The following is a 15,621-nucleotide window of genomic DNA, read 5'->3' as shown; positions in this document are numbered from 1 at the left end:
TAACTCGTTGCACTTAGTATTGGCGCGTGTATATTTTTAGCCTTATTAAGAAATCACGTCAAGGCTCCCGGAGCGTTGTGTGACATAATAAAAGATGCATCTATTTTACCATAATGTAAAATGACATCGACTTGTATACAACACAACTCTCAGTGATAACCCATTGATAAACTCTTTGTTATAAAAACATATGAACGATATTTTTAAAGGAACACCTATGTGGCATCTTGTTTTTTGTACAAGGTGAGTTTGTATACCGGTAGTGTGTTTTAATAAACAAAAAATAAAGCAAGTGACTAATACAAATATTAAAAAGAGAAGGAAAAAACCTCAAGTGCGTAAGATAACTGGTGTTAGATAAGGATTACGTAGATCTAGGACAAACCGGAGATGATTGCCTTGGTGTTGTGCGTGTTTGCAAAAATTGTTGGTTTCGTGATAAACGATAATAGTGAAAAATGTGTGCAACTCACTGAATATGCAACCATACAGGAAAGGAAACGAGAACAGAAAAGTACGTATTCGAATAATATTTTGTATACAATGGGAATGTAAATTTTTAAAAACAATAGCTTTATACATGCATAAACCTCGATAGCAATTCTTCTTACTTTCTCTACTTAGGGCATAATGTAATATTTTCAGGTAGGTACCTACTAAGTAGATAGTTATAATAGGTACCTAGCGTTGAAAATTACTTTGTTGTGAATTAGATTTTAGCAGTTTTATACATTATCACATTGAACAGAACAACTATGTACAATATAATATTATGTATATGTTTTGCTAGATCCTGACAATAATGATGTGATCGTAATCGAGACACAACTTTCTTTGTCAAAGACATTTTTAAAGCAACGACATCTAGTAAAACTACCGTTGTATTATTTTACAATGTCAACTGTCAAGTGCCTGCACGGCACACAATCAATGAATCGCGATTGTTATAATTTTTGTCCTATACTACCTATAGATGGCGTTAAAATAAAGCTGAATAAGTCTTTTCTGTCCTTCAAAGAAGGCTTTTCATTTATTTTTTAATATACAAAATGATTATTTTTTTCAAACAAAGCAATAAAAACAAAAATAATACTTACCAAATGACCTGGGTCCCTGAGCGTGTTGAATTTTTTATAGTCCTGGAATACCTTGTATTAGAAATAAAAAAAATATTCAAAAAATGAATGAAAGTTTAAATGCGTCTTTATGAGATTTATAATGACTGGAATGTGTCTGACTAACGAGAATACTTTAATAAAATGATAAAAATAATATGTACATATCTAATATAAATTATTATTGGTTTAAATACCTATGTATGTAATAATAATTTTGATAAAATGATAAGTATGTAAAGAATAAAGATCCATAACAGACATGAGACAACCAACACTCAAAAATATATTATTCCTTTTTTATTCCTATAATAAAGAAACTGTAATATGTAATAAATTACACAAGAAAATAATATTACACTTAATTGTATCTTGATTTGCGAGGTCGTTCACTTCACCGCGTATGTCCGACTTGCTAAATTTTACCGTTACCTAAGTGAAGTGCAAAAATTACCTGCCCGAGTGCAGTATTTACAAAATGCTGTGTAAACTATATTATAAATTATAATTTATAGTACTTATGGAATAAATATTACTTACATTAATTTATGTTTTGACATTTTTTAGTTTAAGAAGGAAAGAAAATTTTTAATACAGTACCAGTATTATATTTTCATCATAAACTTACCCATTGCTATCATATTTATTATATTGCGAGTTTTCCATCGAGTGTAATAAGGTTCATTTTTGCAATACAAGCGCTTTGCTTAATTAGGTGTCTTTCTTGAAACCTCACAAAATTAAGTTCGCCGAAAGGAACACGAAATAATATTACAATACCACTGGAGTGAAGTTAGTACGCATGCGTACGTCAGTTACGCGCACTGCGCCTGCGCGTTTGACGTTTACACGGCGGTGGTGAAGTCAAGATCCGATTAACAACGTCAGTTTCACTATTTTTCTCATTTTAAAACAAATTCTTTTTTTCTAAAATATTGCATTGCATCGCTTGAGTGAATATATTTTTTGCATCTGATAGGCGTGTGTTAAATAATTTATATAGCAAAAAGATGTTTCACGTAATCGTTCAATTATAGAAAGTGCATGTTTATTCAACATTTGTTTATTAATTTTTAAATATGGTTTAACCTTGTAATTTTTATCTTTATTGCAATGGCTTATTCAAGTTTCGGGAATTGTCAGTCGCGCTATACGTTCATTAATCCTGATCTATTTACGTCCATTCCCGTCGTTCCCCAACAGTGTGGACTGCGATTAACTTCACTTTAGTGTACATATCCCGCTCGCGGCCACTCATATCGCACCCATTCAAGCGTGCTAACTGCTAGCATTTATTTGAATAGGGAATTTAGGGATAGCGCGAACGGCGCAGCAGCACTCAGCAGCTGTCAAAACTCAAGCGATACAATGAGCGAGCACTGAGACGTTTTGTTGTTATTAAAACTTAATTTTATATTTTTCTCGTTTCAGTTTCTTTACTTGTGTTTGTTGAGTGCAAAAACAATGTGATAAGTGGTTGTTAAATTAATTTTCTTAGTAACGTGTATCCTTTTGACCCATTAAATTAAGGAAAGACGCAAAATGTCTGAAGTTTTTATCTCAATTAGTGGAAGTGTTTTGTGATGAAGTGTAGTGCGTCTTTATTCGAACAATCATAAAGGATACATTGAGAAAAGAAAATGCGGATCAAAGCACATACAGATTTTCGCCCGAATGGTAAATATTATATTGTTTTTATTTTGACCTTCCAAATACCTAATTATTATTTTATAAAATCGTAGGTGTAATAAAACACGGTAACAACATTGCATTGGTATTCAATATGAGTCACTAAATGATTTAATTTTTGTGTAGGTAGGTAAAATACAAAATTATAGAACAGAATAAATAACAATGTTTATAACAATATGTTACACGTATAGGTATATAGAAATTTATGCCACCTTTAAGCCAAAATTTCCCATAAAACACTATAATTATCTATTGTATGATTTAAAGCAAAAACTAAAAAAAATTAACACAATTAATGGGCGTTTTTTTTAAAGCTGTGTTCATTATCTCTTATCGGAATTATACATCACCTTCATTAAACAATAATTATAGAGATAACGAAAACATGACTGCAATACATTATTGATCTAATTATTGCACTAGTGTTCACAGTACAAGCATAGAATAGGTAGGTATATAGTACGTATATCCTCCAACGCGACGTACACGGTACAAGCACAGTACAAGTAAAACTATGACGTACCCAGTACCCACGTACGGAAACCTATGTTTTATACATAGGTACATATTATATTATATATTTTATTATAATATGCTGATTAAAGCATCTATGGCCATTAAAACTTATTAGGTATCTATACCGGTAAAAAATGCAGTATTTAGTATTCACATGAATCACTAAAAATACTGCATCATCATCACTATCACTACATAGTATAAAACAAAGTCGCTTTCTCTGTCCCTATGTCCCTTTGTACGCTTAAATCTTTGAAACTACGCAACGGATTTTGATGCGGTTTTTTTAGATAGAGTGATTCAAGAGGAAGGTTTATATGTATAATATAACATCCATTAAATAGTGGAGAAGTACTGTTATTTTTGAGGTTTCTAATGTGATGTCGTAAATAATTACATTTTTTCCGCTTACATTGCAAACACAGGCTGAATCCTACAAGTTTTATCAAAATAATGTACTAAGTAGGTACCTATTGTACACATTGAAAAGGTCTACAGAAAAGTCCGCAATGGTATATTTCTATCTCTTATGGGGTTATCCAATAACTTTTTAACTTTTTTTGTCATTTACTTTTTACGACAAATAATGGTTAATTTTCGAAGCGATTTTAACCAATACAGCATTAATCCTTAACGAATTAAATACCTTGAATACATTGTTCATTTAATATAGATCTATATGGCCCTTTACACCGTATGATTTAAGTGAATATTTTCGAAGATATTACAGATTTAAAAATTGCGGGATGTAGCGTTTGCGGCGGTACCGGCCGGCCGCCATTGCACCCGTGCGAAGCCGGGGCGGGTCGCTAGTTTTAAAATAATTGCAAAAATTTAATTATTGTGCTCGTATCTATAATTAGATAAAATATCTATAAGTAGGTACCCATAATTGTCCTATAGTACCTAGGTATGTCAATTTAATAACGTAAGACATAAAGAACAAAAGTATGCTACAAGTTCAACAGAATTTAGAGAATCGTTGCGTTTTTGTTGAATACGAAATGTGATAAACTGTGGTGAGCTGTTCTGGCATTTGATTGTATAAAATGAGGCTGACGAGGTCACAGCGTTTCATCACACTCATAAACGCATTCAGTTAATGATCATAAGACAATGGATGTCTTGCTGTATGTGGATTAACGACATTCTCACCTATCTGCTAAAATAAATAGTTAAATTTAAATATGTAGTTCCGAAAACTGACATTAGCTGTTGCAATGACGTTTTTATTTTAATAATTAAACTCCGCGTTAATTTGCGCAATATCTTGAGATAAAAGTAATTCATAATGTAGATATGCAACAGTTTCCCTAATGATAACATGAATATAAAGTACCTACCTAGTACCTACTAACACTTTTTTTAAGGTATGGTATTGTTAGAGTATGGAAGGTTATTATGACTATTAATTAATTAGTGCAAGTGGTTTTATATTTTATCACAAATATATGTAAATATCCATAATACTTAAAGCGGTAGGTTATAGGTACCTACGATGAATTTAATACCATAGACGACAATGATTCACGATTTAGTAATAAAGGGATATAACCAGGCGTTATCTTAATTGAACACACCAAAATCTCATTCGAATTCTAAGGCTCTTGCATATCAGTGCGAACATTAATCGCGAATAAAATTCATTTCTGTCAAGCTGTCAAAGAGTACAAGACGTGGTAACTCGACATGCGCCCGTAATGAATCATTGGATGCTCTATGCCAGGACATGACCACTTGACAGCCTCTAATTGAATGCCATGATGGTGGAATGCGTGTAATGCGATTGTATCACGGCACGAGCTTCATATTTTTGGAGGTCTACTTGAACAAGATAGCTAGGTCGTGAAGGACAATAATGTATCTTATGTATCGAGTGTAGACATTGGAAGATAAGTCTGTGGTATCAAGTATCAGTATTGAGTTCGTCAGTTCGCCCTTCGAGTATTTTTGGGATATTTTTATCTTGATGCCATAGCAAAATGAAGACAGCTTTGGCAATTGCACACCTCGGATGGTAGTGCTCTATTTTCGTTTTCAGAAGAGCTAGGTACCTACTAATTAATACAAAATTGTACAAGAGACTACGTTTAACTATTTTTCCTTGTAAGATTTCCATCAGGAAGTGGTACGAAACATTATAGGTATTTAGGAACTATCTATCTCTGGGCTTTTGTCATTTCTCCGACAGTCTACTAAGCTTGGCCATTGTCATCGCCTAACGAAGTAGTTTGTTCAACAACTTATGTGTTTCTTTTGTAACTTTCAATACAATGCGTTGAACAATCGTTTACTTTTAACACCTTGCGAAGATTTTACTTCACACCACTAACAGTGCCATTATAATAATTAAATTCAGTCATTGCTCTGCTAGTTCGCTTTCTATCTCATAAAATATATCTACTACAGTTACTTGAAATAGTACTGTTAAAATTCTGTAATTAATGCTACAATGATTACTAAACCGTTAAAAATTTAAAAGAAGAATTCCAGAACTTTTCCATGAATTTAAATAAAGATTCATGGCTTAGCACTGCTGCGTTTTCGGACGTAACTCCCTATAACTATGTGCATCGATTGGAATGCGCCGTCGCGTCGGTAGGTAGCTAATGGATTTCTTCCCGACGATATACTTACGAGTATATTGTCTGGGGACAAGGGACCCTGTCAATCGATATCGCCCTCACCTAAATATTTACTTGGAGAAGTATCAACGATAGATTGAGTATCTTTTTAGATTGAAAATGGTATTGTACAGCGTACAGAATATACTTACACTTTTGTATGTTAATTTTATTTAACCTCTATAGTCACAAATTTAAATAGTAGACATGGCATTGTTTGGTAAGAAAGCTATCCTTTCCATATTTACCTAATATTTAAAGTTTAAACAGTTTCACACTAATTTCATGACTGTGTTACAATTATTTTACTCATAAAACTTGCATAATTTTAGTTGTAAAGGCCAGTTACTACCTACCTAGTATTGTTTTGTAATGCTTTTTTTACGTCAAACACAAATCATTTGTGTGGTTTCAGAGTCAAGAGTATAATATAATATTACAATAGACGTTATTGTTATATAACATTCAATAGCTAATATAATTTCATAAAACTCTTCATTCCATTATTTGAAATATCCCCCAGATCATGTTTTATAGGTACATGAATGTTTTACGTAAGGGAATAATCAATTAATCCATTGTTTCAACTGTGAAAGGAAGAAAACTATTTGATTCTATTTTAGTTGCATGTGCAGACATTGGCAGGATTGGCGAGACTAGACATAGACATCCTGTTTCGTTTGATCTAAAATTATTTAAGTATTGCTACGCAGAAAATCACTTTGTTTAATCGCTTTTAGTTCCGCTAACAAGATTCGCTAAGATGGGGAAACTTACTAAATCTCTAAGCAGTTACAAATTATAATCCTGAAAAGTACATAGGTATCTATCTACCTAACTTCTCCGTTAGCAAAATAATAATTGTTTTTCATGTAAAGTAACAACCAGAATATCTTATCTGAAACATTTTAATTGTGGTCCTAAAAATGATCCCTCTCGTGAAGCATCAATTAATTTTTTTCTCCTTTCAATTATCGATTAACCTTCAGCCGACTCGTCAAGGTTATTTCTAAGTCATACCTAAAACTTACCTAAGATTAATTATATAAGCCCTAAATATCAAGGGTCAAGAAAAGGCTACACGAAACGGTCGTGAGACCAAAAATGGCAAACGTCTCCGTATAACAAGGTGTTTTGGCGAGCAGGTGAAGAATAAGATCACATCTGCTTCTATACTTGTTAGCATTGCGCGTGCGACGTGCATGTTGCAATCAAGCTGCATTTTCATCAAATCTGAATATCGTTTCTTTTTTTATTACATTTACATTTAATTTGCATACTCTACTTAAGTACCTACTGAATTTTATACTAACTAAAAAGTAAAAAGTAGGTATGAATGTTAACAATTAAATACAGATGATTACAGATTTTGTTCGCTGTGTATGTCGAAATGCACGAAAATAAACAACTCACTACGAAGTAGGTACTTACGTACTTAATAGAAGCTCTGATTGAATTTATTTTAATCTTCATCCCTCTAATTTTTTGTTTAAACACAGCACATTACACAATAAAAGATATACACGTAATACTGAAATGAAGTAATAAAACATTGATTAAAATAGCGCAAGTCTGACACGCTTCAGCAACAAGGAAATTATAAAAAACGTGACTAATATAATGCATGTATGGAGGTAATTTTAAGATCATGGTAACACTACTCAGTAATTTTTTTATGTAATTTTTCTAACAAAATCACTTCGATAACGTCCACTGTTCTACAACACAAGCAATATGATAATTTTTTAATAAAGGTTCCAAGAAGGTGGAATTTCTGGAGATTCTTACTTCTTATACCTTCACCGTTCATAAAAACCTTCCTACGCTAAAACAGACAGTAATTACATTTTATCGTTGTAATTATGCTGACATTCCCCTTATATTTTCCACTGAATGAATCATCCGTTCGTGTCGTGAAAATCCTAAGATAAAGTTGAGGGTCACACCCTAAGAGCAATAATTCTTTACGTCTTGCGAGATCGTTCCCGACAAAGATAGTAACGTTCACAAGAAGACGCGTTGTTTATAAGAGTAACTGTTAAAACAGTAGGTACATAAATACTCTCAATATAATTTATACCATAATATATAAATTAGAAACGTTTGTTACATATATTTGCAATTACAAATTATACCTTACACAGCCAAATAACATAATTAAGCTTCATTTTTATATTATAATGCTATTTAAATGATATTCAATCGCAGTATGTGAACAGACATGTAGAATTTAGTTGTGGCGGTTGTTAGTTAGACTGCGAACAATTGCAGACGGGAACAAAAAACTTGTTTTGGCAAATTTTCCAGAAAACTGACAAGGTTGGGGTGAACTATGCAACCCCTAGGGTATCCTCGGCGGCGGGCTCGTTATGAGTTATGACTCACAATAACCTAAAATGGCCCTAACTGTCTTTGTTATAAAAGTTACTTTTGAAAGGAAAGTTTGCCGGCTAGAGTTTTATTGTTACTATTTTCCTTGCGGTGCAGATTTTTCTTCATGTATAGTGTTAGAATTGTCGTATATTTGTGCCTTAGAATACGAGAGTTTTAAGAGGATAATGACGGTTCAAGGTTTAAATGATGACGCGATACAGTCGTCTGCTAAAGTGCTTAGCATAACCCTTCTGTTATAGGTATTGTGTTTCGAGTCAATGTTTAGTAACAGGGTTTACATACTTGATTATTTCCCTTGGAGTGTATTTAATGTTAAGACCGCTTGATGAAATAGGCTGATACTAAGTCACGTTATTGCTAACGCTTGGAGAAGGGACGGTTTGCGTGCCTGTTTTGTTAATTCCCATTATTGGGGAAGTTGAAACTCGGTTGTAAAGTAATCATTAATGCTAATAGCTATGATAAGGCTTTAGGCTATATGGTGATTTTATGTTACATGTTAAATGAATTAATTTATAAAAAAAAAAAACTTATTCAGTTTTGCCGCTTGCATAATGTAGCTGTAAAATACGTCATTATCAAAGTATTCAAATATGAGTCCTTCTGTAACGTGACTTCTGTTTATTTTATGAATGTGAAATGAATAAAACTCACTTTCGGAGCGACGAGGAATGCGTGCGTTTACATTTTCACATGATTAAGGAAAGAGTTTCCTTTCGGATTTAAATCGCGCTGGCTTCGCGACCGTTGGCATACGGCCAACTTTTCCTTGCAATTTTACTGCTTCGTTCGATACTTGGACAGTTTGCAGGCGACATTCTAGACGAAGATGGCAATAACCTATCAGTTTTACAGCCTATGTTTGCGTACTGGCTTTCTCTTGCGCGTATCATTCGAAATGGTATCACAATAAGGCTAATAAATGTATAATTATAATAAATATTGTATAAAATACATCGTTAGTAGTTATAACAGTTTAAAATTTTAAATCGAAAATATGTAAATAATCAAAAATCTGATAACGTGTCCTCAAGAAAAAGCCCAAAGCTGAAAATTTACATTCAAATTGAACTTTGTATTTTTAAATTGACATTTTCATTGGCGAAGCAACACAAACAAACTGAATTCCGACTGAAATAATGGAGTGAAAACGACAGCAAACAATCAATTTATAAACGCAAGCTAAAGTTTTATTTGAACTTTTCTACGTCGCTTGTTTATCTCAGTTCCTTCATCTTTATAGCACTATAAGTTGCTGTTAATGAAGAAAGTAACGATTACAAGGAGATAAAATTTATTACGTGGTTTCCTTGTTAAGTGGGAAGGCAAGGCCGCTTCTATTTTTGTATTCATATATATTGGCAGTTTATGTGGATTAAGCACTTTCTTTCCATTAGTTCCCAAACTGCAGAATACCTCTTAATATAGTTTAAAGAATAGTTTGGAAAATCCAAAAGTGCACGCCTCATAATTTTTTTTAAATAATTATTTACTTATTAATTATTATTTTTGTTTATTTAATAACAATTAAACCACATCGAATCAGACCCTGAAAAATGAAAGGGTTCTATTCCTGAGCATACTCAAGCGTAAGAGAAAAAAAAAAGACTCGATTAGTAAAGTATTTCGGTCGCTATCGTGTTAACAAGAAAATCCTCCGCACATACAGACACACGGACGTCCAAGACAGAACTTTTTTAAACTGTTTTTTAACTAGTTTAAATAACAAAAATGACATCAAAAATATCATGAATGTTAAAAATAGTGTTTTTTCTTAATATGTGTGTGTATGTATTATCTTACAAGTGCAATGTATGATACATAAAGACATTTTAAAGTTTGAAAAATCAGATGTTTTGCGCGAAGTGACAGTAGTACCCACCTCAACGCTTCGCTTATGAGGCGTGCAATATACATTAATAAATTTTAAAACATGAAGATAATGTTTCCCTCATGAAAGGAAATGCTAAAATCTTTCAATTTAGCTGACAAGTTAAATGCACGACCTAGTTGTTATGTTACTATTTAAACCAACATTTAATATTAAGTTTTTCTTTTATAACACGAATAGGTTGTTTGTTCTGAATTTCATGGAATATAAAACTTTTGTCTCAACGTAGATTTTAATGGAAGTTGAGTTTCCAACGATAATATTTGAACGTCAAATCAATTTATATGCGGCATCGGGCATTTCGTTCTCGTTCTCTTTCTACATTAAATTACAAAAAAATAGCGCAAGCGAACCAATCTAAATTTCAAAATTTATCTCTTTAAAATGCTCATTCGTATGTGATAGTGTAAACAACAAGTTTATAAGAAACATTGCTCTTAACGTGCAATCGCATATCTACCATTATTACCATATCGTATAGATTATCATCCAAGCCATAAAAATAAATCTCACTCGCTCATATCTCCAACACTCGAAATATTAGTTACAGCCCGAGAGCACTTGTTGTGAGAGGATCTAAAAATACTGCTAAAGAATTCGATTCAGACGCCCCGATACTAAGCAGACCCAGAGAACGTATGACAGATTCAAATATGTGTGAATATTCGCAACTATCTCGTAGAAGTGTTTTAAGATAGTTGAGCTAGAGCTAGACGAATGAAGAGCTTTGAAGAGTTCGTTACAAGGAAAAATTTTTAATACAATTTTGTGTGCAAAAGGATCAGAACAAAATTGTATGTAATTGAAAAATAGCATTTGGGTTCGATAATAAAATAAGTAAGATATTGTTAAGGTCCGATGGCCTTCGTTTTGTATAATATTTTTATCAAGATATTTGGAAGATTATTCAAAATTGAAACATGGACAGTGGGCAGCTGCAGGGATCATAAAAATAACTTGTGCATAAATCCATTTTATGTATCGATTTTTTTGAATATTTTTCAATTTATAAAACAAGTATTTTTGTATTAATTATTCCCATGGCTTGTTAAATATAGCTAGAGGAAACTCACATCGTTATTTTAGTGACAAATGTTTCGGTTTCAAGTTCTTTACTCTCACTTTTTATGTGAAATGCGAGCTATGAGGCATTAAATTACAATAATTATTACTTATTATTAGGAGTATATTAAGGAAGTCTATATATATATATCAATTTGCATTTGAATGAAATTTGATTTTGCTTTGGGATCATATAATTTTTTAATATGGTAATTTCGTAATACCATTTTGTAAATATTATATACTAAATTTTCCTTTGATTTTTATCTAAATTATATTAATTATACAATCCTTGGCGTAAATAAAATGAACAGGAAAAAAATACTTAAATTTGGTAGAACTTCATGCGTTACTGTTATTTTGGGTAGATGAAGTCATTCAATAATAATAAATTATTGTAATTTTATTGACGTTTTTAAAATGCACTTAGGTATGCGAAAACATGTGCAAAGTATGTCTGAGTCACTTATACATATTTGTTTCTTATTTGTTCCTATATCTACTAATAGTAGGGGAGCCCAGGATGCTAAATGTGGATTTACTCGAGCGTCATGGGAACCTATTAGAATTGGTAGATTAGACCATAGCGAGAAAAAAAGGTCCTATAATGTTTTCACTTTTAGCGGTGGGGAAGGGTTTTTTGATTTTTTTTAATTTAAAAAAGAAAAAAATTGGCTTGGAAATACTCAAGCGCGTTAGATATTGATATTTTGCATGCTCCAGGACGTCACTGAAAAAAAGTATACGTTATCTTATCTGACGATTTAAGTGGCGATTTAATCGCTATGAAGAAAGGGTAAAAAATTAAAGTAATATTATTCGAGCGCGTCAGATTAATATATGGGGGGGTTAATTACAATATAAGAAGTCCCCATTTCGCTAATCTGACGATTCGAGCTCAACCTTAGGGAATTATGGATTATTCAAATTTTCCAGCGGGGCCCCTGAGCGCACCCACCAACCATAACTGCTCATATTGACTAGAGGTACTAATGAATAGCTAAGGTACCGTCCCTTATAGTTATCTGACGCGCTCGAGTAAATCCCAAAATCCCCCTCTTGGCCTCCCCTACTATAATAGGAGTATAACTAATAGGTAAACAGTAAACACATATTCAATTTATAAGGCTATAGTGACATTAATAATTATCAAAAATTTGGAACGAATTTCCACATGACATCCCCATAATTAGTCTTCCAATAAAACACGATTAAATACACGTGGGAATACAAGTTAGGTAATATTTAAATGTAAACTGGTTTATTAATTCAACTTGGTTGCACATACGACTTACACCCACTGCATTTATTTCATATAGGTAATGCCAAGACTGAGCATGCCAGAGAGTTGCGGGGGCGCCACCGCCGCCAGCACAGACTATTATATTTACAAATATATTTATTTTGGAACAATGTCGTAAAACTAATTATCAACGTTTTGAAATTAGCAAGTACAAGGCTCTGTCTTCACAATGTGAACAATTAATTTGCTTAATCATTGCGATGCACCTCTACAAATTTAGCACAATAATTGCCGAAACAAAATTATAGAAAGTTTCTTCCGCACCTTGAATCTGTCAGATGAATTAAGATTTCTATATAAGTTTCAGAGTACTATCCTATACCGTAAACCTTTTGATTTTATCTCAAACAAATGACATCAATTTTACCGATTACGCAGCTGTTTCATTATAAAGTACAAAACAATAGCTGCTCGAACTGCGGTATCGATTTTGCAATTCGTGACGAATTATAACTGGCTCGTTCAATGTTTTAAGTGGTGATATCGATCCTTGAGGTGACAAATTTCATGAACATACATTATAGTGAGATCATAACAGAAATACAGACCATTATTCATTCTGTGGAATTACACACATCTGACAAACCATGTGATAGTAACAGACGGATAAATCTCACGAAGTTTTTGTTGATGTAAATGTGTCTCAATATAATAACATATTATAAACCACAGCCGTAATTTTAATTTAAATAAGAAGGAATAATTCTGTGTAATTAAAAGTATTTTGAATCCTTACGTAAAGTCATATTGATCAAGTCCACATGTGTAATTAAGCCCAACTTTATTAACAGTTTGGTGATAAAATTGGTAGAGTTGTTTACTGTGCTATAAATACGGATTATGTACATAATTCACTGAAACTGTGACCTAGTTCCACACCGCACTGTAGACAATAAACATTCGCGATACCTTTATTGGTTGAAGGTTTTTACCCTTTGACTTGGTTTACAAATTGTGTCAAGTAGGTATAATTTAAATCAGATATTTTATGTCCTGAATAATGTTACATTTTTTCTTAATAATGTATTAAAATTATTAATGTTCGTATAAAATATGCACGTTATTAGTTATTAGTTATTACTAGCTTGTGTTTTCTACCAAAATGTTTATTCGATAATAGTCGAAATCGTAGAAACGATGTCATCATGTTAGTTATGCATTGCAATTGCATTCTATTTAAATATTTATTAACATTAACGAACTCACACAGTATCCTTGTGATAAGTCAATTAGGTCGCCTTAAAACCAAAACAACATTATTATATACAATAATTGGAAGTACATAATGATGCTTTATACAAAAAGCAAAGCTTTAAATTTTATGCGCTTCCTTATTACTTCTATTTAAAATCAGATTTACGGTTATTCATTAAGATGGTTCTCATACACTGTAAAACTCGTTTAAATTGCAACATTGTATTATAATGAGCATTTCGAAATAATAAGATTAATATTCACACGGTCCCAAATGAGCGACAAACAAAAGATTTCCTTGGTGACATTGATGTTGGTCCGCGGGCCCGCGGCTCCATTGTAATTTATCCGGTGTTTGGAAACGTGATACTGTGAATATAAAACTGATGTACCTTTACAGATAGATCTTATCTATAAAATTACCTATGTAAATGTATAAAATATGAAAATTTTAACGCGGAATAAATGATCTGGTAATTCAAGGAAAGGAAAGAGGAAACAAAGATTTATACATGTACTACGTAACGAGCAAATCTGGTGGTGTTTAATACCTAAATCCTGCGGAGTTTTTACCATTTTTTGTCGGTTTGTGTAAATAATCAAATACGTAGGTAGGTACCTACTGGTAATTGTAAAATGTTAAATATTAAGATTTTTACTGAGAGTACTATGTAAACAATCTGCAAGGTCACAATGCTTCCGTAAAGATGTCTTAACGATGATACTGGGTATCTTAATTGACTTGTTATATTATTACTTCTTTTTATTTCTTACGATATATTCGCACAAAATGTAATTGTCTACAGTTTTTAATTTAATGTTTAATAAACATTATTTTTAAATCACTGTATTCTTAGCATTTGTTTAATTGATTTTATAGACATAGATATAAAGATATAGATGATATTGAATTACTAAAGTTTATAAATTACCTTACCTATAGTTGTAGGAAAAAAACATTTTAGAATATATTATTTTAAATTTTCTTGAACATCGTCAAACACCAATTATCTCCTTTGCAATGTATAAATATCTTGATTGCCAGTAAGATAATATTCTAATTGAATTATCTACGACTACATCCGCCTTCTACCATCTATAAAAGGTAGCCTGAATCATGTGATCTGACATCAGATAATCTTTTGATAAAATAATATCAATTTATACTTGAAAATACGTAATTATACATAGATATTCATTATCAAGAACAATTATTATTGAATGTTTATTGTACCAAGTATTTTGGTGATATCAATGCAACATATTTAATTGATTAGATTTTATATCCTGCAATGTTATTTTGCATTTTGTTTATTTATTCACAGTAAGATATCAATTTTCATTTCACATTTCATGAGAAGACTTCTTAATATTGTGTAGGTGGTAGGTACAAATAAATAACTAGAAAAATAAATAAGACTGTGCGTGTTGAACGGCAGCTTTTTATCCTTAAAAGAATGTCTTACGTGCTTAATTAAAAATAATATTTCGCGCAAAAGAAGTCTCATGTCACACTTACGGGGCTATTCATTAGTAGGGTTAAGAAAACCTGTGTGAAAGATGAACGATAAGCCAGGTTTCACAACCCACTTCTAGGCAGCTGTGTTCCGCACATTCACATACAGGCAGTTCACTGGAAATATAGCTCGGGTTAGTGTTAATATCAATACGCTATATTTGTAATTGTTTTCGAGTAGAAATGCATGAAATCCAAAAGGAAAACAAGTGAACAATATTGCGTTTCAAGTGAAATTAATCGACCCTTTGTGATTTTTATGAAATCACTGATAATAATAAGGTTAATTACGATGACAAGTAACTCCACATAGA

At 32.1% G+C, this 15,621-nt stretch overlaps 2 protein-coding genes across 10 annotated transcripts in view; one reads left to right on the top strand and one right to left on the bottom strand.

Moving 5' to 3' along the window:
* LOC149908480 (lysosomal proton-coupled steroid conjugate and bile acid symporter SLC46A3-like) overlaps window positions 1-1,885 on the bottom strand; it is a 35,656-nt gene extending 33,771 nt beyond the window's left edge. Inside the window, exons 1-2 of one of the 2 annotated variants that reach the window (XM_090101959.1) lie at window positions 1,744-1,869; window positions 1,098-1,148 (exon numbers count right to left, since the gene is read on the bottom strand). In XM_090101959.1, coding sequence (XP_089958085.1) covers window positions 1,098-1,148; window positions 1,744-1,781 — 89 coding nt within the window. In that variant the 5' untranslated portion in view covers window positions 1,782-1,869. Of the gene's footprint in view, window positions 1-1,097; window positions 1,149-1,743 lie in introns of both variants that reach the window. The other variant, XM_090101961.1, reaches the window with a different exon arrangement.
* LOC149908476 (uncharacterized) overlaps window positions 1-15,621 on the top strand; it is a 75,270-nt gene that overhangs the window by 5,897 nt on the left and 53,752 nt on the right. For 5 of the 8 annotated variants that reach the window (XM_090101955.1, XM_090101953.1, XM_090101958.1 and 2 more), the window contains exon 1: window positions 376-514. The exons of 1 other annotated variant lie outside the window; for it this stretch is intronic. In XM_090101955.1, the coding sequence (XP_089958081.1) occupies window positions 391-514 (124 nt within the window). In that variant the 5' untranslated portion in view covers window positions 376-390. Of the gene's footprint in view, window positions 1-371; window positions 515-1,899; window positions 1,999-2,546; window positions 2,793-15,621 lie in introns of those variants that run through there. 2 more of the 8 variants (XM_090101951.1, XM_090101957.1) reach the window with 2 other exon arrangements.

Source organism: Colias eurytheme, chromosome 5 (assembly GCF_061535395.1).
Source record: "Colias eurytheme isolate Ceu_HAF_F1 chromosome 5, ilColEury1 Martin Lab GWU primary, whole genome shotgun sequence".
NCBI lineage: Eukaryota > Metazoa > Arthropoda > Insecta > Lepidoptera > Pieridae > Colias > Colias eurytheme.
Note: the sequence above shows the minus strand (reverse complement) of the source record. Positions and strands in the feature narration are given on the sequence as shown.